The sequence below is a fragment of the Saimiri boliviensis genome, chromosome 7 (genome assembly GCF_048565385.1).
Source record: "Saimiri boliviensis isolate mSaiBol1 chromosome 7, mSaiBol1.pri, whole genome shotgun sequence".
NCBI classification, from domain to species: Eukaryota; Metazoa; Chordata; class Mammalia; order Primates; family Cebidae; genus Saimiri; species Saimiri boliviensis.
In genome coordinates, this window is record NC_133455.1 from 62,451,079 (window position 1) to 62,471,875 (window position 20,797).

The 20,797-nt window shown below is 36.5% G+C and overlaps 1 protein-coding gene across 9 annotated transcripts in view; it reads right to left on the minus strand.

Moving 5' to 3' along the window:
• Positions 1–889: 889 nt before the first annotated feature.
• The window catches only part of FRS2 (fibroblast growth factor receptor substrate 2), a 108,715-nt gene continuing 88,807 nt past the window's right edge, over positions 890–20,797 (minus strand). For all 9 annotated transcript variants that reach the window (XM_003927783.4, XM_074402570.1, XM_074402573.1 and 6 more), the window contains 6 exons: positions 17,993–18,087; positions 10,678–10,769; positions 9,261–9,447; positions 8,336–8,494; positions 7,816–7,979; positions 890–6,048 (listed from right to left, as the gene is read on the minus strand). In XM_003927783.4, coding sequence (XP_003927832.1) covers positions 5,098–6,048; positions 7,816–7,979; positions 8,336–8,494; positions 9,261–9,447; positions 10,678–10,743 — 1,527 coding nt within the window. In that variant the 5' untranslated portion in view covers positions 10,744–10,769; positions 17,993–18,087 and the 3' untranslated portion in view covers positions 890–5,097. The remainder of the gene's footprint in view (positions 6,049–7,815; positions 7,980–8,335; positions 8,495–9,260; positions 9,448–10,677; positions 10,770–17,992; positions 18,088–20,797) is intronic.

The window sequence follows — 20,797 nt, forward strand, 5'->3', positions numbered from 1 at the left end:
ATGAATCATTTGTGGACATGTCCATCCCCTTCATTGTTTAAATAATTTTAATCTTGACCTGTACTCAACTAAGGCTTTGCAATGTCACTCAGTGGCTAAAAACAGGTTTGAAGTCTCAGAGCTGAGAACTAGTTGAAATGATCATACAGAGCCTGTCAAATATTTACAATTTCATTTCGGTATCTTACTATACGTTCGTTTTGAAAACAGAGGCAGTGTTAGGAGACTAGAAAAGAAAATGTCAAAGTTTCAAGCAATATGTGAAATATAAATACAATAAAACTTTAAGTAAATATCCAACCAAACTTTTTATTGCAATCTACTTTCAGCAATAAGGGGAAAGTGAGCACGAAAAGAACTCCAATCAGACTTTATTCAACAAAGCAGTTTTTCATGAATGCTTCAGGTTAGTGTATGGTCAGCTCAGCTTCCAGTATCAACGTGAGTACCTCATCATGGATATTTATGCCAAAATGACAACAGTAAGGCATTGCAAAATCCTGTCATCTAAGATTAAACTATATTTTACATAATTTGTAGGACAGTAAAGTATACTAATACTCTGTAATAAATAAGGATTTTAAAAATGTGTTGCTTAGCCCTTGTTAAACTAAATTCAATTACTAGCTTATTGTAAGTACTCCAGTTAATAAAGGTTTGATTGTACTTCAAGAACTCTGACTTCTCCAAAGATAAAAAAAATTGTCATAACAAAAATTAAGTTTAAAAGCACATTCACACTTGTCCTTAAAAGCATGTTTACATCGTGTTTGAGAGAACTTTTCGTGCCTGATGACATGGCTTATACAGCAGAGAGAGTCATATGCAAAGGACAACTAGAGAGCAATCGTCCCATCCCCACTTCCTCCAAAAAGCCACACTCGGCCTCAGTGTAAAAGTTATATTTTATTGCCATGCTACAAAATGTATGAAGTTGGCACTGATAGGGAGAAATAGAGAACAAAGGGTGGGAAGGGATAGAGGGCAAATTATGTTGTTACATATACAAGGTTTTATTTTAATTAACAGTGGTTATGTTTTGCCAATAGTAAAAATGCAAACCAAAATTTAAAATGCTGATCTGAAACAGCATTAAGATACAATTTATGCATAGTACAGTATCACTTATATCTTTTATTAGAGAAATATGGAATGTTTATAAAAGAAGTTAACCATGGGGGTAAAATTCATATTTCATGTACAATTTGGCAATGGTAGTCCCACTGTTAGACAACTTTTTATAAAAGAAAAAATTAAAAATCTAATAAGCTACCTTTATACAAAGTTGCTATATTTATGCCTTTACGTAGGAAAAAAACATTTATAATGCAAACTAGGACATACAATAATCTTACAATATTATACAATGTAATGAAAATAAAACATAACACAAAGTTTGTTCCTTATAAAATGTATATTTTGCATTACTAATGCAAATGTGGCACACTGGTGACTACTGTACTATTAATACCAGTCTGTTTCCATGCTATAATTGTCCAATTGCCATAGAATTGCAATTATAAGGATGCTACAAAAGAACTGTTATACCCCCAAAAAATGAGGAAGTAGGGATGGGGAACAGGTATGTAAAGAACAGGAAAGATAGATAGGGTGCTAGTTTGGGCAGAGTATATTGTGGTATGTCATAAAATATTTGTTAATTTTTCCAGCCAAAAACATTTTCTTTACATTCTGTAATTTCGTACCAATGTCTTAATTCAAATTTGGCAAACATCAAGGAAAAGGTAATTAGTACCATATACCTCACACATCAGAACTATGAATGAGATGCCAATACATCAGTTACTTGTGAATGATGTCTCTGATGGTATGTCTATTTCAAGAATATATGTATTTATACACACACACTACACATTGCACAAAACACTTGGGCATCACAGGTTAGAAATAGCACAGGGAATTGGGAAATACTTTTTAGTCTGTTAAAACCTTTACCTTGAGGCAAAAATATGGCGGCACATTGTTGGGAAATTATGAAAACATAAGGCCCCTGTCCCATTTTTAATAGAACATTATTGAGGTACATTTTTATATGCTGTGCCACAGTTTTGGGGAGGGAGAGGAGATAAACAAACACTAGCTTGACTTGTTCTTGTAACATTGAATGGGGGGATCAACATTAATATCTATAAAAACAAAGACTGCTTGGCAAATTTTCCTAAGTCCCAGATGTGATGTATTCTGGATATACTGGGAAGTGAAAAGCTTTTTGCTGAATCTTCAAGAGTAAAGTGCATATCTCATCACTCCACAGCAGCAGTAAATAAAAGGAACTATTTGCCAATCTTCCTGGAGGGAGGGAAGGCACCATTATTTTCATTTTTAAAAAAAGATGAAACTGGGAAATAAAACACGTGACGAAAAGACACAGGTAATACCAATATCAGTTTCCAACCCTGGCATGGGATAGATGCTGTTATGATTTATATGGATAAAACAGTATTCTATTTGGAGGGAAAACATTAACAGTGATTATATTTCCAAAACCAAAAAGAAGGATCACATGGTCTACTAACAGAATATCTAAAATTAGATCTGCCTCAGAAAATCTGAGACATATGGCCACAATTATATGCTAATAAAATATTAATATCTCATTCTAAAATGCACCTACTAATAGGTACATCCTTCCAGGACACAGCTTAATGCCCATTACTAAACTACTGCAAAGGACAAGTAGTATTCTAAATTACCTTTTATTAAATAGGAACACAAGTGATTTCTAGAAGACAACTAGAAATTAACACCAGTCGTATATAACTTCCTAATATAGTACCTAAAATCAAATTCTTAGCAGACAAATTGGTCCCATTTTCATTTTTAAAGCACACAGTATTTAAAGCATTAACAGCAATGATTATATTGGAGTTATTTAAAAAAAGAAAAATTAATTAGAATCTGGAGGAAACAATGAAAAGGATGACGGAAAGAAAGAATAAAGTATCCAACCTCCAAAATGAATAAATAGATCAGCCCTTTCATTTGGAGATTAATGTTCTGCCTTGACTGCTTGTTTCAGAAAAAAACTATGTGCATTGGTTCCATCGTAATTCTTATTCCACATTACAAAAACTATTACATAAATTTGGCACAATTAGCAATTTACTTAGAAGAAATAAGTGGAACAATATATTAAAAATGGAACCTGCATCAGGGAAACTGCACACCTATACCACTGTTCTCTTTTAAGAGAACAGTGAACACTTTAATAAGCACCAAGTTCACGGGGCAGCAAAAGGGGGAAAAGAAAATCCTGCTATGCACATAGAATGATAAAAGACACTGATATTGATTTATAAAAAAGACACTAAAAATGGCACTGAAAAGGATAAAGACAACTTTAATAATTTATTTTCTTTATAATGATCCCACTCTATTGTTCTGCTAATCCATCACTGTCCTATGATTTATTTACTGAATAGGATGGATGCTAATATGACTAAAACTTTTTCATGCTAAATTAACCTTTGTTACATCTGGTAGATCCAGATCATAATCTCAAACTTCCTCATATTTAGAGAAAATAGTAAAATATTTTGCAAGGTTATCTAACCTTTTCCACTCTACCTTCTCTTGTATTCTCTAGTGTTTAGGAAATTGGAACATCTTCGATTTTCCAAGAGTTTGACATATGGAGACTCTTTAGTTTATATAAACTTTAATTCATTTTAAATCCTAAATTATGAGACAATCTCATTGCTACAAGACTTCCACTGCACCTGCTATGCTGGCAACAATATTAACATTTCATGGAAATCAAAGGATAATAAAAAATCCAGCTACAAGGAAAAGGACAGCAGAGCTGAGGAACACTAGAGTGGGCAGAGTACAACTGCAGCGTGTAGCTGGGGAATTACTGCTAAAGTGCTGGGGAGAGTGCCCACAGAGAAAACACAGTACATCTGGAGGGAACTTTGCATGTTAAAAGTATCTTCCTTTTTTTTCTCAGTTGGTAAAGAGATCACCTATGGACACAGGAAATTTAGAATTGAGAAACTGTTCTTATCAACTTGAAAAGTAAACAGCATATAAATAAATACTGGACAAGGGCAACCCTGTTATAGAATAACAGTAAGTTCCAAATGAACCTTCAAAACCGTACTTTGACAAAAATGCAAACTAAACAACAATGAACACATAGTCCAATTTCAAAACTATATACAAACTCAAACATTTTAAATTGAAAAGGACATACAGCAACAAAAATAAGACATCCCAAACACCAAAGAAAAAACTGAAGATAAATGAAAACCTAATGGCACAAATGCCTCCAGAAAACCACATGTTGTCAATAATCTATAGGAGAGAAACTTTCAAGAGATCATCGTTCAGATTTTCAAATGTTTTTGGGTAAAGTGACCTGAGACTGATTCTTGAGCCTATTATAATTCTGAGTAAGATATCTGGACATGCCCTTCAAATGACATCATGAGATGAGTAAATAGAAAATCTTGTCTCCTTCCTGCCTTTCAATGCACTAACAGCAAACCATATTCATGGACACAGGCTTCTTTCTATTAACACTGAAGGCAAAGGAGCTGACTGGTATAAGAGGAGGTGTGGTACTTCTGTTTCCTTTACGTATGTTTTGGCTCAAGTCAAAAAGCCTTTAATTAATGAAATTCCTCATGTTACATGCTGGAGGCCACATACTGTGAACAGTGAATCTATGAGCATTACTCTCAAAGCCTATAGTTATCTGTTAGCAATGCACTTTGTCAAGAGGCTTTATAAAAAGTTTTAAAAGCCAACCATGACTTAGACATGAAAGATATGCATAAGTCCATAATATTGATAAAAATCAACCAGCATGTCATTCACTTCAACTCTCATTTTAAATAGGCACTGTGAAAACGGGAATGCTGCTGTACAATGAGTAGTATATAATGAAATTAGTGTTCTTTAAGGAGTACCTGCTCTACATTAATTCCCTTTAGTTAAAGATGCACATGAAATACTCAGAAAAAATTTTATCAGTCTATAAAAGGAGTTAGTGTTTAGAAATGAAAATGAAGCACTTGCATCTTCATTTTTAAAAATTTCACAAAGGTGCAAACAACATAATGCTTTCCAGGCTCACATGGGCAGATCAGTACTATTGTGTCTAGTTTTCCTAGATGTACCATCATCTCGTGGCAGTGCTTTCTGCAAATTTGACATAGCAGCAGTTCTCTCGATGTCTATCACGGCATACAGCTCTGTGCGCCTGGTAGGGGTTTGTGGAAGGGGAGTCGTAGGCGTTTTTGGAGTTTGAGGGTTGTCAGAGTCACTGCCACCTTCCAAGTCAACCTGTATGTAATTAAGCTGCCTGTGTTCTAAACTTGGGCGCCTGATATCAAAGTTAAAGACTGTTGGTGTACAGTCCCGACGCCTTGAATATTCTATTTTGTGAGCACTTGCCGGCACTGTTACATTCTCTGTATTTACATAGTTATGCATTGGATCTAGATTATTATGGTAGCCATTTAGAGATGGGGTCTTTGGTCCTAAATTGTCATCTTCATCCCTACTTAGCTTGCGGGCTTCCCAAACAGGAGGCAATGATGGTAGATTTTCATAGTTTAATAATGCAGTTCTTCTCTGAGCTGAGTTGTTGATATTCTGGGTATCTGAGGTACTGGTGGATGTCAGACGACCTCTCCGGACCCCTGAGGCACTAGGGATAGATAGCCCATTTATATTTTCATACACCAGTTTGTTAACAGAGGGTGCATCTCTTCGTTCATCACTGTCATAGCCAGTGTCCCATTCTGTGTTATTTGCTCCACTTCCACTAACTTGATCTCTTCCAAGTTGCTCCAGTTTTTCTTTTTCCATTAATTGCTTTTGAACAGGGGTTGGCCCTAAAACAAATTTGACCCCTTCAGATTCAAGAAGAATCTGAGGATCCCTGTCTTCAATACTACTTGGTTCTTCTTTTGGTGTGTTGCTTTCAGCGTTAGAAACCCTTGCCTCCAATGGAACATGCACACTTATGCGATTTTTCCGCTCCTCTTGCACACCTGTAGTGTTGACATAGGTATGTACCTAAAACAAAACAGAAAGTGAATTAGTTACTTATTTAAAAGAATGAAAAAAGCCTAACCATATCAGTTAATTTTATTAACTTTTTTCTCTCCAAATGTACTCTTACTTCAAAACTTTTGCACCTATTTTTTTTTAATTATAGAAATGTCTTCCTAGTTTGATAAAAGAATAACTACTTTAAAATAACATGCAGGCTGGGTGCAGTGGCTAAAGCTTGTAATCCCAGCACTCTGGGACACTGAAGTGGGTGTATCACTTGAGGTCAGGAGTTCAAGACCAGCCTGGCCAACATGGTGAAAAATCTGTCCCTACTGAAAATACAAAAATTAGCCGGGCATGGTGGTGGGTGTCTGTAATCCCAGCTACTCGGGAGGCTGAAGCACGAGAATCGCTTGAACCTGGGAGGAAGAGGTTGCAGTGAGCCGACACTGCACCATTACACACCAACCTGGGCGATAGAGTGAGATTTCGTCCAAAAAAATAAAATAAAATAACAGGCATTATATTTGCTGGTTAAACAAAATAAATACTATGTAAAAAATAAAAATCAGGAACAAAATAGAGATTACCATTTTGTTGTTGCAGAGGTTCTCATCAAAGCATTAAAACATGACTCAGAAATAAAAAATAACAACTTTGAAAAGGAAGAGATGAATTTATCCTTAATTACTGATGATCTGACTGTATAAGGAGATAAACTCTACTAGATTTAATGAGTTCTATAAAATGCATAGATATAAAATACATGCCACCTAGTAAGAAACTATCACTATTTATAAAAGCTTAATGATATTTTGGGGAGATAATATAAAAATATTTAGAAGACTATATATAAAAGTTTAAAGATTCAAAAATAAATGCAAAACAAGAAAAAATATAATTACAGTAAATAATATAAGAACTCACTATGTAAGGAACACAAAGAAACTGATTTAAAAACACTAAGAACTTTTTTTTTTTTTTTTTTTTTTGAGACGGAGTTTCACTCTTGTTACCCAGGCTGGAGTGCAATGGCGCGATCTCGGCTCACCGCAACCTCCGCCTCCTGGGTTCAGGCAATTCTCCTGCCTCAGCCTCCTGAGTAGCTGGGATTACAGGCACGAGCCACCATGCCCAGCTAATTTTTTGTATTTTTAGTAGAGATGGGGTTTCACCATGTTGACCAGGATGGTCTCGATCTCTCGACCTCGTGATCCACCTGCCTCGGCCTCCCAAAGTGCTGGGATTACAGGCTTGAGCCACTGCGCCCAGCCTGAACACTAAAAACTTTTTAATGTGATACACGGTTTACAAAACCTAAGTATAACTAATTAATACAGAGGTTTCAACCAGATACTTCATTCCACACATGAAAACTAGAATACTCAGGAACACTAAATAACTCCATAACATTAACAGCAAAATCTACCTTCCTACTAGTAGTTCACTGACTATAATGAGTAAAATATGAAAAGCAGCATAAACTCTTAATCCACTGGAGGTTCTTATAATGAGAAGTGACCATAAGTTATGCCTTTCTTAGTCTATAGATACACCTCTCTTGTGAACCCACAAGCTACTGTAATGCTAAGTTCCCCTGAATACCCACATATATTTGAGCATACACCAGCAAATATATGTTATTTCCTCTGACTGTTCACTATGAAAGTAATTTACAAACAGTGAAAGTTAAATTTCAAGCTGAATAAAATCTTCCAGTATTAGCACAGTGATAGGCTAACTCTGAAGAATCATTATTGCTGTTGTTACATAGTAGCACATGCTTACTTGTTCCTCAGCCACAAGCAAAGGATGTGTAGATTCTTCCCCTACTGAAGGCAGGCGAGCACTTCCCACAGAAGGATGTCTGCTCGAAGGATGGGATGAGGCATCTCCAAATGAGGGATATCGGGGATATCCATTAGGTAAGTTCTGAGCAGCAAATCCTGGAGCTGAGTTTTTGTTGATTGGTTTAAGGAAGAGCAGGGGAGGGCAAAGAGAATAAAAATGAGTAAGAATCGAATCTGTACTGAGAGGATTATAGAAGGTCTTTCTGCCAAGACAGCAGAAATCAGAGCACAAATAGTATTACCCACCCACTCCATATTTTAGATATTATGAAATAATGTTTTCATTTTTAAAATATTTGACGTACTTATTCATTACAGCTGTTTTTAAAAACTGACAACCATTATACTTCTGTTATCTAATGGTGATTTCCAGTGTGTTACACACTAAATATTCATAATCTATAGCTTACAACTAAACACCTGTTACTCAAAATGTGACAGGAAAAATGGGTACCTACTTGTAGGTGTTCGAGGTGTTCTAGGGACTTCCAATTCTGTCTGATGATTATTTCTTTCTACAACTGGCTCTTCCACCACATTTATACTATTATTTTGCATAATCTCTTGCAACATGTTAAATAATTCTTCTGCACGGGCACACTTAAAGGCAAAGATTCCTACAAATAGAAACCAAAAGGGAAAAATAGTTAATATACCTTTAAAAAAACTATAGGAACACTTGACAAAGAGCAGAATTGTAAAGTAAGCATTCTATGCACCAAGAGTAAGAAATCCCTTTTAAATAAATATATGACAAGTTATTGATTATTCCCTGTTTCAAAACAAACCCCTGCCAAAAGTTTACAGAATAACTTTCATTCATCTAAAGGAGATGGCCCAAAATAAAGCTAATGAAATCAAGACCTGCACAGTTACGCTAGTCTATTTTTTTAACAGCAGGGGGAGCCCAACTCACCATTCCAAGGTGATCATTTGCCATGTTAACAGGCCCCTTGCAAAGTCCCTAGGTGTTTTCCAATCGTTATCTTGTTTAATTATGACAATAATTATAAGATAGGTATTACCATTTCCATTTTATAGAGAAGAAACTTAACATTCAACAGAAGTCTTGTAACTTGTCAAGGCCATCCAAGTAGTAGGTAGTAAAAAAAAATCAATGATAAAGACACTTAGTCAATTTGGCAGGCCTAATCACTTACTAAAAAAATCTTAAAGTTAACACAAGCCAAAATTTCCCACATAGACAATATGCTTATTAAAAACTTGATAAATGAATACATAGTATACTATATCTTTTCTTAACAACCTATTTATTTTGGGATTTTTTTCAGGGAAAAAAATATTAATTTAATTTTTGTATATAAAATAGCTGAAAGAGCAATATTTCAAATATAATATTTGGAAAAAAAACAAAGGTTCTACCTTGTCCAGTTTGACACCTTCGACCACTTTCAAAAGAAAAGAGATTCGAGTCATAGCCATAGCGTCGCAGGCAGAGGTAGTGCCATTTTACCGAGTCACGTTTGCGGGTGTATAAAATCAGTTCTGTGTCTGTAAGTTCCATTATGCCAGAACCTAACTCATTCCCATCATCATCCACATTAATGACCTAAAAAAAGGTTAACAGCCATAATAATATTTCACCAATTCGTCAGGAAAATGCATTGTTGCTAGTTAGTTATTTGTAACTTGTTAATTCATTCATCAAATAATGTGCGTGTCAGCCATGGTCTACGTAGCAATGTAATACTCAGTTCGGATCTGTAAGAAATTTATCTTCCCACTGGGGAAACAAAATATACAAACCACAAAACATATATGATTAAGTGACGAATGCAACAGAAGCTACAAAAGGCAGGACCTGTGGTCTAAGGCTGTTGAGATACCTTCACATAAGAGGAGGAAGGCCTTTAGCTGGACTGCTAGTATAATTAAATTTATGCACAAAATAAAATAAGAAGGGAAATCCAGTGGGTCAGGAGATACAGGGTACATCATGAAGACACAATGTTAAAGCAGAACAAAGAAAGTACCTTTCAAAGAGACCAAAATAAGATTGGCATGGAGTTCATATAAGCAAAGGTTTTGTACTGCTGAGCTTCAGAAAACATTCAAAGACTAAGAATAGTAGATAACATTTAGGGAGAAGTTACTACTCCCCTGGGAGTGAGAAAAGAGCTTTATATGTATAATTTTTCTCATTTAATACTCATAACAATCCTAGACTACACTGTACAAAAAATGGAAGTAAGACTTAGTAATAATGTAGCCTGCCCAAGGTCACAAAGCTTATAAAGTAACAGACTTATACCTAGGTTTGTGTGATCAAGGCTATTCTTTATAACAGATCGAGGTCAGATTATGAGACACAAAACAACTGTGGGAGCATTTAGCCTATAGGTAACATAACAGCACAGAAGTTTTGGCAAACAGGTTAGTGAATGATGAAAGAAGATTAATTTGATGGTGACTACAGGATGAATCAGAGGGTGACTTGAGGTAAGAGTCCAGTTAAAAAATCATGCAGGCACGCATGAAAATAGTAACTGAAAGACAGATAGTGACTCAACTGAAAAGGCACCCTGTGAAATGGCATTTTAAAGACAGCGTTAGCAGAATTGTATGGCTAATTAGATACAGAAGACCAAAGGAAAACTAAAAAAAAAATTCTGTACTAAGAAAATGTTGTCATCATTTATTAAATCAAGAAAAGACAAGGCAGAAAGAAAGGGAAATAGAAGAGTTTGGTGATAAAAGCCAGGAGTAAGATAAGTTAAGTGAAATAAAAGAAGAACATCCAAGTAGCAGTAAGATATACAACTCAACCAGTTTTACTGACCTTAAACTTGTTCCGATGGTTATCTGGGACAGTATCTTTATCTGGACAGCTACAACAGCTACCCATGGCTTCTTCAGAAGACCATGTGTGTACTACATGAAAAATAATTTGGAAAAATTTATTAGATGAAGGATACAAAAATTGCAAACAGAAAAACACTTTAGAAATCATCTAACACAAACATTATTTTGATGCAGAAAATTAAGCCCAACAAGGTATATGGCTGCAGCTAGATTTTACACAACTAACTAGTTGATTTTACTCAGTAACAATAAGAATAAATTTTGTGAGGTATTAATAATGTCACACAAATCTCAAATTTCTAGTTAAATTTGCAAAGGCCACCTATTCTAAAATTATCTAAAAAACAAACCAACTTAAGGTCTCATATATATAATATTATTTAAACAATTAATTTTTGTTTAAGAATAGTGGAATAGCCGGGCGTGGTGGCTCACACCTGTAATCCCAGCACTTTGGGAGGCCAAGGCGAGTGGATCACGAGGTCAAGAGATCGAGACCATCCTGGTCAACACAGTGAAACCCCGTCTCTACTAAAAATACAAAAATTAGCTGGGCATGGTGGCGCGTGCCTGTAATCCCAGCTACTCAGGAGGCTGAGGCAGGAGAATTGCCTGAACCCAGGAGGCGGAGGTTGCGGTGAGCCGAGATCGCGCCATTGCACTCCAGCCTGGGTAAAAAGATCGAAACTCCATCTCAAAAAAAAAAAAAAAAAAAAAAAAAAAAGAACAGTGGAATAATAGAATTAACCCTTTGTGGCTTATTAGGAATTTCATGCTCTTCTTTAAAGAGAGAGAGAGAGAAAAAGAAAGAGAGAGAGAGAGAGACAGACAGAGACAGTCATTACGTTGCCCAAGGCTGGGCTCAAACTCCTGGGCTCAGGTGATCCTCTTGCCTCAGCCTCCTGAGTAGCTGGGACTACAGGACTACCATGCTTGTTCTTCTTTAAATAAAAAATCACCAAAGGGATGGTGAATTTCTTGCTTGGTAGGTATTTTGACTGTTGTTACTCATTGTAGTATCTTTTATGTCTCCATAAGACAAGATTGGTAATTAAACTGGTAATTAAAACAAATCAAATTGGTAATTAAAAGAAAATCAAATTTCAAATAGTGCATTAGTAAAAGAGAAAGACAACTCAAAATTAAGCAGTAAAGTAACACACAGAACACTGGGAAAACTGATACAGTATGTCTACTCAATACTTCTTTCCCATAGATGGTTAGAGATAAGTGGTTATATACCTGACAATGAGTATTTAAGAATACTCCAACTGAGCAAAGAAAACATTAAAGCATCACTTACAAATAAGGGAAATAATCAGATAGAATATGAAAATACATGAAAAAGGAGGAAGGAAGGAAGCACAGAAGCTACAAAACATAACAATACAAACATAAATTTGATTGAAACTTGCTGAAAATTATCCAGTGGCTTTCCACTACCTTCAGTATAAAAGTTTAAACGCTTAAGTATGATAGTCTGATCAGATACAATCCGAACCCTGTCTACAGATCCAGTATAGACTCTCCCTGTTCTCTGTCTGAAGCCCTACTCTTAGTCGAATCAGAATGAACAAGCTGCAGATTCCCCAGAGCACCTTGGTCTCTCACATCCTTCCAAGCTGCTCCCTTTCTGCTTCTCTCCCTTCTCAAGATTCAACTCAAAGTGCAGTTCATCTGGGATGCTTTCCCTGACTCCAAGCAACTAGGTGAGTTATACTTACTATGTATCACTGTCATGCCTACCGCAAAGTACTCTGGGCTTTCTAGTATCATAGCATCTATCACACTTCATACTGAGTAGAAATTGTGACAGGTGTCTGTTTATCTGTCTTCTTTCCTCCATTGTGAGCCCCTTGCCAGCAAGAATGAACCTTACTCATTTTTACATTCCTATTACCTAACACAAGACCTAGCGTATAGTAGTCCTATAGGACCTTTGTGATTTAAATGGACTGTACTCAACAAATGTGAAGGATGCCTGGCAGGTATAAGAATTAAGAAAATGAAAAAGCGTACTAGTGTATGAACCAAAAGTGTATATGATAACATATAATAGTAAAGTTAATTAAGACTCATGATATTTGGTATTTTACTTTAATATGCCAGCTAGGTATCATAGTACAAGGACACTTACATCACCATCTTTATCTCTGAAGAGCTGTGAGTGTCAAGGGGGAGGGAGGGAGGGAGAGGGAGACGGAGGGGGGAAGAGGGAGTGAGAGAGAGAGAGAGAGAGAGAGAGAGAGAGAGGGAGGAGAGAGAGCGCGCGTGAACAGATAATGCAGATAATGTACTATGATAAACCTTAGGATATGAGCACAGTACTGCGGGCACAGGAAAGGGAGCACCTAACTTTCTGGGTTAGGCAGGACAGGAGGCACTATTTGAGTTGGGATTTAAAAGGTGAGCAGAAACAATGTACTAAGCAAAAAAAGAGAAATAAGCACCTGAGACAGACAAAAGTCATGAAGGGTCACACCGCATTCAGGGGAAAGTGAGCCTTCAGTATGAATGGACTACAGGGTAGGCTGGAAGACAAATGGGGCCCAACCAAAAAGCAGCCTGAACAAACTAGGGACATGTTCCCTAGATCTGAGCCTTGATCTTCAAATGAACTTGAAGCTAGCCTGCCTCTAGTGTTCCCACAATAGAATGGGCATAACTCTGTCATGGCCTTTCTCACACCCTATTGCAAGGTCTGTCTTTCTGCACCATCCACTTTGTAGATCTCTTGAAACATAGGAAACCTTAAAAAAAAAAAGGAAATCTTGTCTTCTTCATTTTCCAGGGCACTAAGCATCACATATTCGATAAACATTTAATTTCTTAAAAAATTGTAAATGTTTAATATTAATAACTTATAGGATGGTAATATAAAAATTTTAAGTAAAGGGATAATATTTTATTTTATTTTATTTATTTATTTTTTTTTGAGACAGAGTTTCGCTCTTGTTACCCAGGCTGGAGTGCAATGGCGCGATCTCGGCTCACCGCAACCTCCGCCTCCTGGGTTCAGGCAATTCTCCTGCCTCAGCCTCCTGAGTAGCTGGGATTACAGGCACGCACCACCATGCCCAGCTAATTTTTTGTATTTTTAGTAGAGACGGGGTTTCACCATGTTGACCAGGATGGTCTCGATCTCTTGACCTCGTGATCCACCCGCCTCGGCCTCCCAAAGTGCTGGGATTACAGGCTTGAGCCACCGCGCCCGGCCTAGTAAAGGGATAATAGAGACATTCATGGTGCAACACATTATCATGTGTTTGAGATAAAGTTGGTATAAAAAAACTTACTGCACTGCCAGTGTATAAAAGTTAAGCACATTCAATTATGTACAGTACATAATACTTGATAATGATAAATGACTATGCAATTGGTTTATGTATTTACTACACTGCATGTCTTACTATTATTACAGAGTGTACTCCTTCTACTTATTAAAAAAAAATTAACTGCAAAACAGCTTCAGGCAAGTCCTTCAGGAGGTATTCCAGAAGAAAGCACAGTTTTCCTAGATGAAAGCTCCATGTTATTGCCCCTGAAGACTTTCCAGTGGGACAAGATGTAGGAGAAGATATTGATATGGATGATTTTGACCCTGTATAGGCCCATGCTGATGTGTGTGTTTGTGTCTTTGTCTTAGTTTTTAACAAAAGTTTTAAAGGTAAGAAAAAATTAAAAATTTTAAAAACAGAAAAAAGCTTATAAGGATATAAATATTATTTTTGTACAGCTGTAGAATGTGTATGTTTTAAGCCAAGTATCATTACAAGAGAGTCAAAGTTTCAAAAATTAAAAAGTTTATAAAGTAAAAAAGTTATAGTAAGCTAAAGTTAATTTGTTATTGAAGAAAAAAACTTTTTAGACAAACAGTATAGCCTAAGTGTACAGTTTTATAAAGTCTACAGTAGTGTGCAATAACATTCTAGGCCTTCACATTCACTCACTACTAACCAACTCACTCAAGAGACACTTCCAGTTCTGTAACCTCCATTCATGGCAAGTGCCTTACACAGGTGTACCACTTTTTTCTCATATTTTATAGTTTTCTTACTGTACCTTTTCTATGTTTAGAAATGCAGATACTTACCACTGTGTTACAACTGCCTACAGTATTCTGTAGAGTAATGTTGCTCAGATTTGTAGAGTAGGAGCAATAGGCTATACCATATAGGTGTATAGTAGGTTATACCATCGAGATTTGTGTAAGCACACTCTATGATGTTTGCACACTAACAAAATTGTCTAATGACATATTTCTCAGAATGTGTATTCATCATTAAGTGATACATGATTTATATGAGTGGTGCTGCAACCTACTTGGGGACTCTGTCCACACTGACTGTTTCGGTTCAGTACAACAATAATTACTGAAATGCCTAATATGTGACATGAAAGCTTTGTATGTCATGCCAAGGAGAAAGGAATTTATCCTGCACATGATGGAAAACCACTGATGTATTTTAAGTAAGAAAGTGAGATGGTCAGAAGTGCATTTTAAATATAACTATCTGTAGGATAAATCTAAGTAGGAGTTTTGCTCAGAGGAAAGGAAATCAGTTTGGGATTATTAAAGAGTGAAATATGGGCCGGGCGCAGTGGCTCACGCCTGTAATCCCAGCACTTTGGGAGGCTGAGGCGGGTGGATTACGAGGTCAAGAGATCAAGACCATCCTGGTCAACATGGTGAAACCCTGTCTCTACTAAAAATACAAAAAATTAGCTAGGCATGGTGGTGCATGCCTGTAATCCTAACTACTCAGGAGGCTGAGGCAGGAGAATTGCCTGAACCAGGAGGCGGAGGTTGCGGTGAGTGGAAATCGCGCCATTGCACTCCAGCCTGGGTAACAAGAGCAAAACTCCATCTCCAAAAAAAAAAGTGAAATATGATAAAAACCTAAAACAAGAGCAGCAATGGTAGGAATAAAGAAGAAAATAATAAATTTAAGAGGAAAAGTTAGTGGCACCAAGAAAATAATAAATTTAAGAGGAAAAGTTAGTGGCAAGAACTGACTTGACATAATGGAAGAAAGAGGCAGTTTCCAGCATGGCAAAGGGTGCCAGTTCTATTACCTGATATGCAAAAAACTGTAGTCTTCAAGAGGAAGTCATAACAATTTGTTCAGATACGTTAAACTGAGGGCCCAGTAAACAGCCAAGTGCAATAGTTAAGTACATGAGAATGTGTTTGAGGGAGAAGGCAAAACATTTGAACACATGTAGTATTTGAAGCTCTAAAATAGAAGACATTGGTTCAAGAATAGCATGAAGACTGGTCTGTGGTTGAAATTCTGGGGAAATACAAATGTGTTTAAATACAGGAGTAGACAGAAGCCAGTGAAGGTAAAAAAAAAAAACCACACACACACACATAAAAAAACAACAACAAAAAAACCACTAAGCATCAAGCAGGAGGGCACCATCCATGGTGGCATGGCAGGAAAAGATACCAAACTGCAATGAGCAAGTGGAAGATAAGGAGGTAGTCCCTAGAGGATGGAAATTGGCCTTTCAAGAACTGTTGAAAAAATAAGGAGTAGAGAAGATTAAGGGTGTGAACATATTCAAAAGAGAATATATTACTTGAGTTATATATGTTAAGATGACATAGATTTATGCAGGCTTATAATCAATAGGTCAATAAAGTTTTAAAAACAGGAAAAACAGAGGAAAGAGAAGGGTTAATTGACAGCTCAAGACAGAGGGGATACTAGAGATGAGTTCTAGGGCCCAAATTGAGAGGTTTACCCAGAGAAAGAGAAATGCTTCATTCTCTGAGGAAGGATGAAAGATGTAAGGGTGGGTGGAACATAGAAAAGAGAATGAAGCAGATAACATTTATCACCCTAAATTTCCTTTGTAAAATAGAAGGCAAGGCTTGCAGAATGAGGCACTCGAGAATGGCAGGATTAGTCACCAAGGAACTACCCAAGAAAAGAGAGCAAGATTATTAAGTAGGCTGAGATGAGAGCTCAGAGAGGCTGCAGAGGCAAGGCAGGCTGTTTTGATAGCTGCTCAGCAGTCCGTGGGGTGGACAGTTCAACTGATCCAGAGTCAGTATGCTTATCAGAGGGCACGGATACTAAAGGATATTGTTAATACAGGAGTTTGAAGTGACAGATCATCACAACTAGTCAGGAAAGAAGTAAAGAAAGAAGACAGCTAACAAAATAGACAGAAAATTGGCGGGGGCGGGGGGGAACCCAAAACAAAACAAAACAAAAAAACAGGTGGCCTCAGTAAGGCTAAAGAATAGGCTTAGTATGAGTGAGGGATGGAAACAGCTGGAACACAGGCAGTCATGGCCAATCTTACAATTCCTGAAAGGAGACTTCCCTAATGAAGTTTTCATCCACATCTCTAATTCTTTCTCCTAAACCACAAACTCTTAGGCAAGGGAAAAGGCTACATACTAGATATTCTGCATTTATGACTGGCAGATTAATATCTGGAGACTACAGCTGAGCTATGTGACACCAAATTATGTGCACTAATATTGTAAACACTTGAGGAACAATCATGTGATCTCATTTGCATGCGCTCCTGCAAGTTTGTAACTCAGCAAAAACACAAATGATTTTATTGTGCTCCCTCAAGAGAGTGACATACAAAAACAGGGTACATTTAAGAACAAAAGGTAGGCTGGGTGTGGTGGCTCATGCCTGTAATCCCAGCACTTTGGGAGGCTGAGGCAGGAGGACTGCTTAATTAAGCTCAGGAGTTCAAGACCTGCCTGGGCAACACAGTGAGACTCTGTCTCTATAAAAAACAGAAAATTAGCTGGGCAAAGTGGCCCACACCTGTAGTCCCAGCTACTTGGAGGCTGAGGTGGGAGGACTATTTAAGCTCAGGTGGTCCGGGCTGCACTCAGCTATGATCATGCCACTGTACTCTAAGCCTGGGTGACAGAGTAAGACCGTGTCTCAAAAACTAAAAGGTAGCTTTTGTTTGGGAAGAGCAATACTGTAACAAGCTTGCTGACTACTTTGAATTACTAAACATGTCTTAGTTTAATTAAAGCCATTCTTGGAAGTGGACGTGGCGGTGTCAGCAACGGTTGCAGTTCAAGAAGATATTATTAAATTCTCTCGTTAAACAATTATAAGCCAGGAGTGGTAGCTCACGCCTGTAATCCTAGCAGTTTGGGAAGCCGAGGTGGAGAATCGCATGAGCTCAGGAGTTTGAAACCAGGGTAACATAGAGGGACCTCGTCTCTATTTAAAATAAAAATAAAAAATAATTGCAAATGTAGGCTTAGTGATATAAAAAGCAAATCAACTTCAACTTACCTAGATCTGGCCATTAATATTCTTAGCCTCTGCTGCAGCATCAGGAGTTTAATCATACTTCAAAATACCATGTTTTCTTTGTTTGCTGACTTAACCTAAAAACAGAAGGAAAACATTGAGAATGTCTTATTTCTAAAGAATAATATTCCTTATGAGCTTTCTGGAAACACAGTTAGTTCAGTTAATCTATTTAAACAAACTCAAAAGTCTAAAAGATTGAATAAAAAGTATTTAATATATAACATCAATTTTAAAAATTAATATAGTATGTACCTGTTACCATTCTTTTTCAGAAGAAAAAGTAAAAATAGTCTTAGTTCTATGATGTTTCTGGCTTTTCTACTACAGCTATAATACTGGCACCCCTCACTTCTCTATACTCCACAGATGTAAAATGAAGGGTTAGATTAAACCACCTCTAAGGTTCCATTCCAGTTCTAAAAACCCATTTTAGCATAGCAGACTAATTCTCCATCTCCAGTGACTGTTCCTAAACCTCACTCACCATAATTCCTCTTGAAGACTGTCTTCAGAATACACCCTCCGTATCTTCCTATTCCACAAGACCCCTCCAAAACCAGTTCAGAAAAGTCAGTAAAGCAGAAAATCGACGGTATGAACAAGCATGCCACAGAATCATAGAACAGTGAAATTACAGTGAGAAATTACAGTTTAGAGTTACAAGAGATTTCAATATATTTTTGAAAATTTTCTGGTCAATTTATTTACCCTTCGTAACACACAAAAAAATCAAACTCACTCAAACAGGGATACTAACATTTACTAAATACCTACTCTGTATCCAGCATTTTATTAGGGGTTATGGGAATAGTCTCATTTTAATCTACATATTAATTAGAGAACAAATATGATAGCCAAAATGAACATTTCCAAAACCATGTACCCAGAGACAGTCAACAATTTCAACTCTGAACTTCAGATGTAACAATTTCAACTCTGAACTTCAGATGTAACAATTTCAACTCTGAACTTCAGATGTAACAATTTCAACTCCGAACTTCAGATGTAACAATTTCAACTCTGAACTTCAAATGTAACAATTTCAACTCTGAACTTTAATTTTATATATAAAATAAGCATGCCAGGTGTTGGCTTACAACCCTTGTGAACTGCTGCTACACCTCACTTTAAGGTGGGCAGCAATCCACTCCCTCTTGTTTACTATCCTTTTCTTTTCTCCAGAAGTTCAAATATACACCATGCTTTGTCTCTGGCTTGGAAAACAGCCCAGGGCTGAACTAATTCTACCATAAACAACTTCTTTTAGGTGAATGTATATTCTCTTTGTTCTTCTAAAATGTATTCTAAGGGATTTTGGCCAATTAGGTCAGAAACATCTCTATTCTGCTCATTCTTAATTCCTCTCATAAGCATTCTCCAACCCTTATCCTGCAATGAGTTTAATGACAGTACATAAAAATAAGAGAAATGATAGTGATCCACCTATTAACTATCAATGAAAAGTCATAAGCTTTGAAATGAAGTTAAATATATTAAAGAATCAGTGTACCAACTCACAAAGCTCTTAAAAACATTCAAAAGTCCTCACATGTAGAAAATAATTTCTCCAGAAATTATTTTAATCTCTTGAGAATCAGTATTTATTCAATTTGATTGTTTAATTATTTTGAGTAACACTGCAAATGTATTGCACAGTTTTTGCTTGCTTTTACTGTTTTTCAGTGCAAATATCCAACATGTCAGTTGTATCAGGGATTAAAAGATTTTTTGTGCCTCACTTAGAAGGAAACTTTTCATAAGAAAACACATTCTGAGTTCCAAGCAACTGACATACCAAAATACTCCTGGAATGAACATAACCCAATGGACTGTGGGTGTCCAGTGGATGCCTCAGATACTCTCTATGACCTCTTAACCCCCTTTGGTTTCTCCCCACTGTTGGAAGACTAAAAACCAAAAGATAATTAGGAGGCAGTAAAGGAAGAGGTGGTTATAGGCACTATACGGAACTATAATGTTATTGTTGTAACATCAGTATTTTTCTGTAAAATAGGTATATATAACTGCACTGACTATGATACTTATTAAAAAAGAATACAACCAAGGGGCTAACAATTACACTAAATGCTGTCTACCACCACCCTACTTTTCTGCAGCAACTAATTTTAGACTTTACTGTATGCCACACACACAGTCATTTGGATGATCTCATTTAATCCAAACAACCAGTAAGGTAGATAGTACTATTATTTTTTCTGTGTTCCAAATATGGAAACCAAGACTTAAAAGGGTTAGGTATCTTTTCCAAGGTCAAAAACTGATTAGAAGAGCTAGACTTAAATTTTGATCTGACTCTAAAGCCCAAGCACATATTAATTAATACATACAAAAAACTTAAAACGGTATTTAGCATATAGTAAGCACTAGTAAATGTTAGCTGTGGAAATGACAATACTTTGTTATTATACAATGCTGCATGCCTCTGACCATCAGATGACCTTTCTGTGCTTATATTTTCTCATTTATAAGATTAGGGCACTCACTTCACAGAGTTATCATGAAATCCAAATAAACTCCAGATATAAACGTTTAGAAAATTGATAGCATTTTAAAAGACAAGGCATTATTTATCACCATTACAGGTAAAATTCTGTCTCTTATTACATAAAGAAGGCTTTTGCACTGTAAGCACAGAAAATCTAGAACTTAAGCACATCCTTATAACAAGTGTTACATTAATAAATTTAGTAAAGCTGTCCTAAATTATTCCAAATATGATTCTTGCAGAATGATATGTAAAGAGAACACTGAACTCTATTCAAA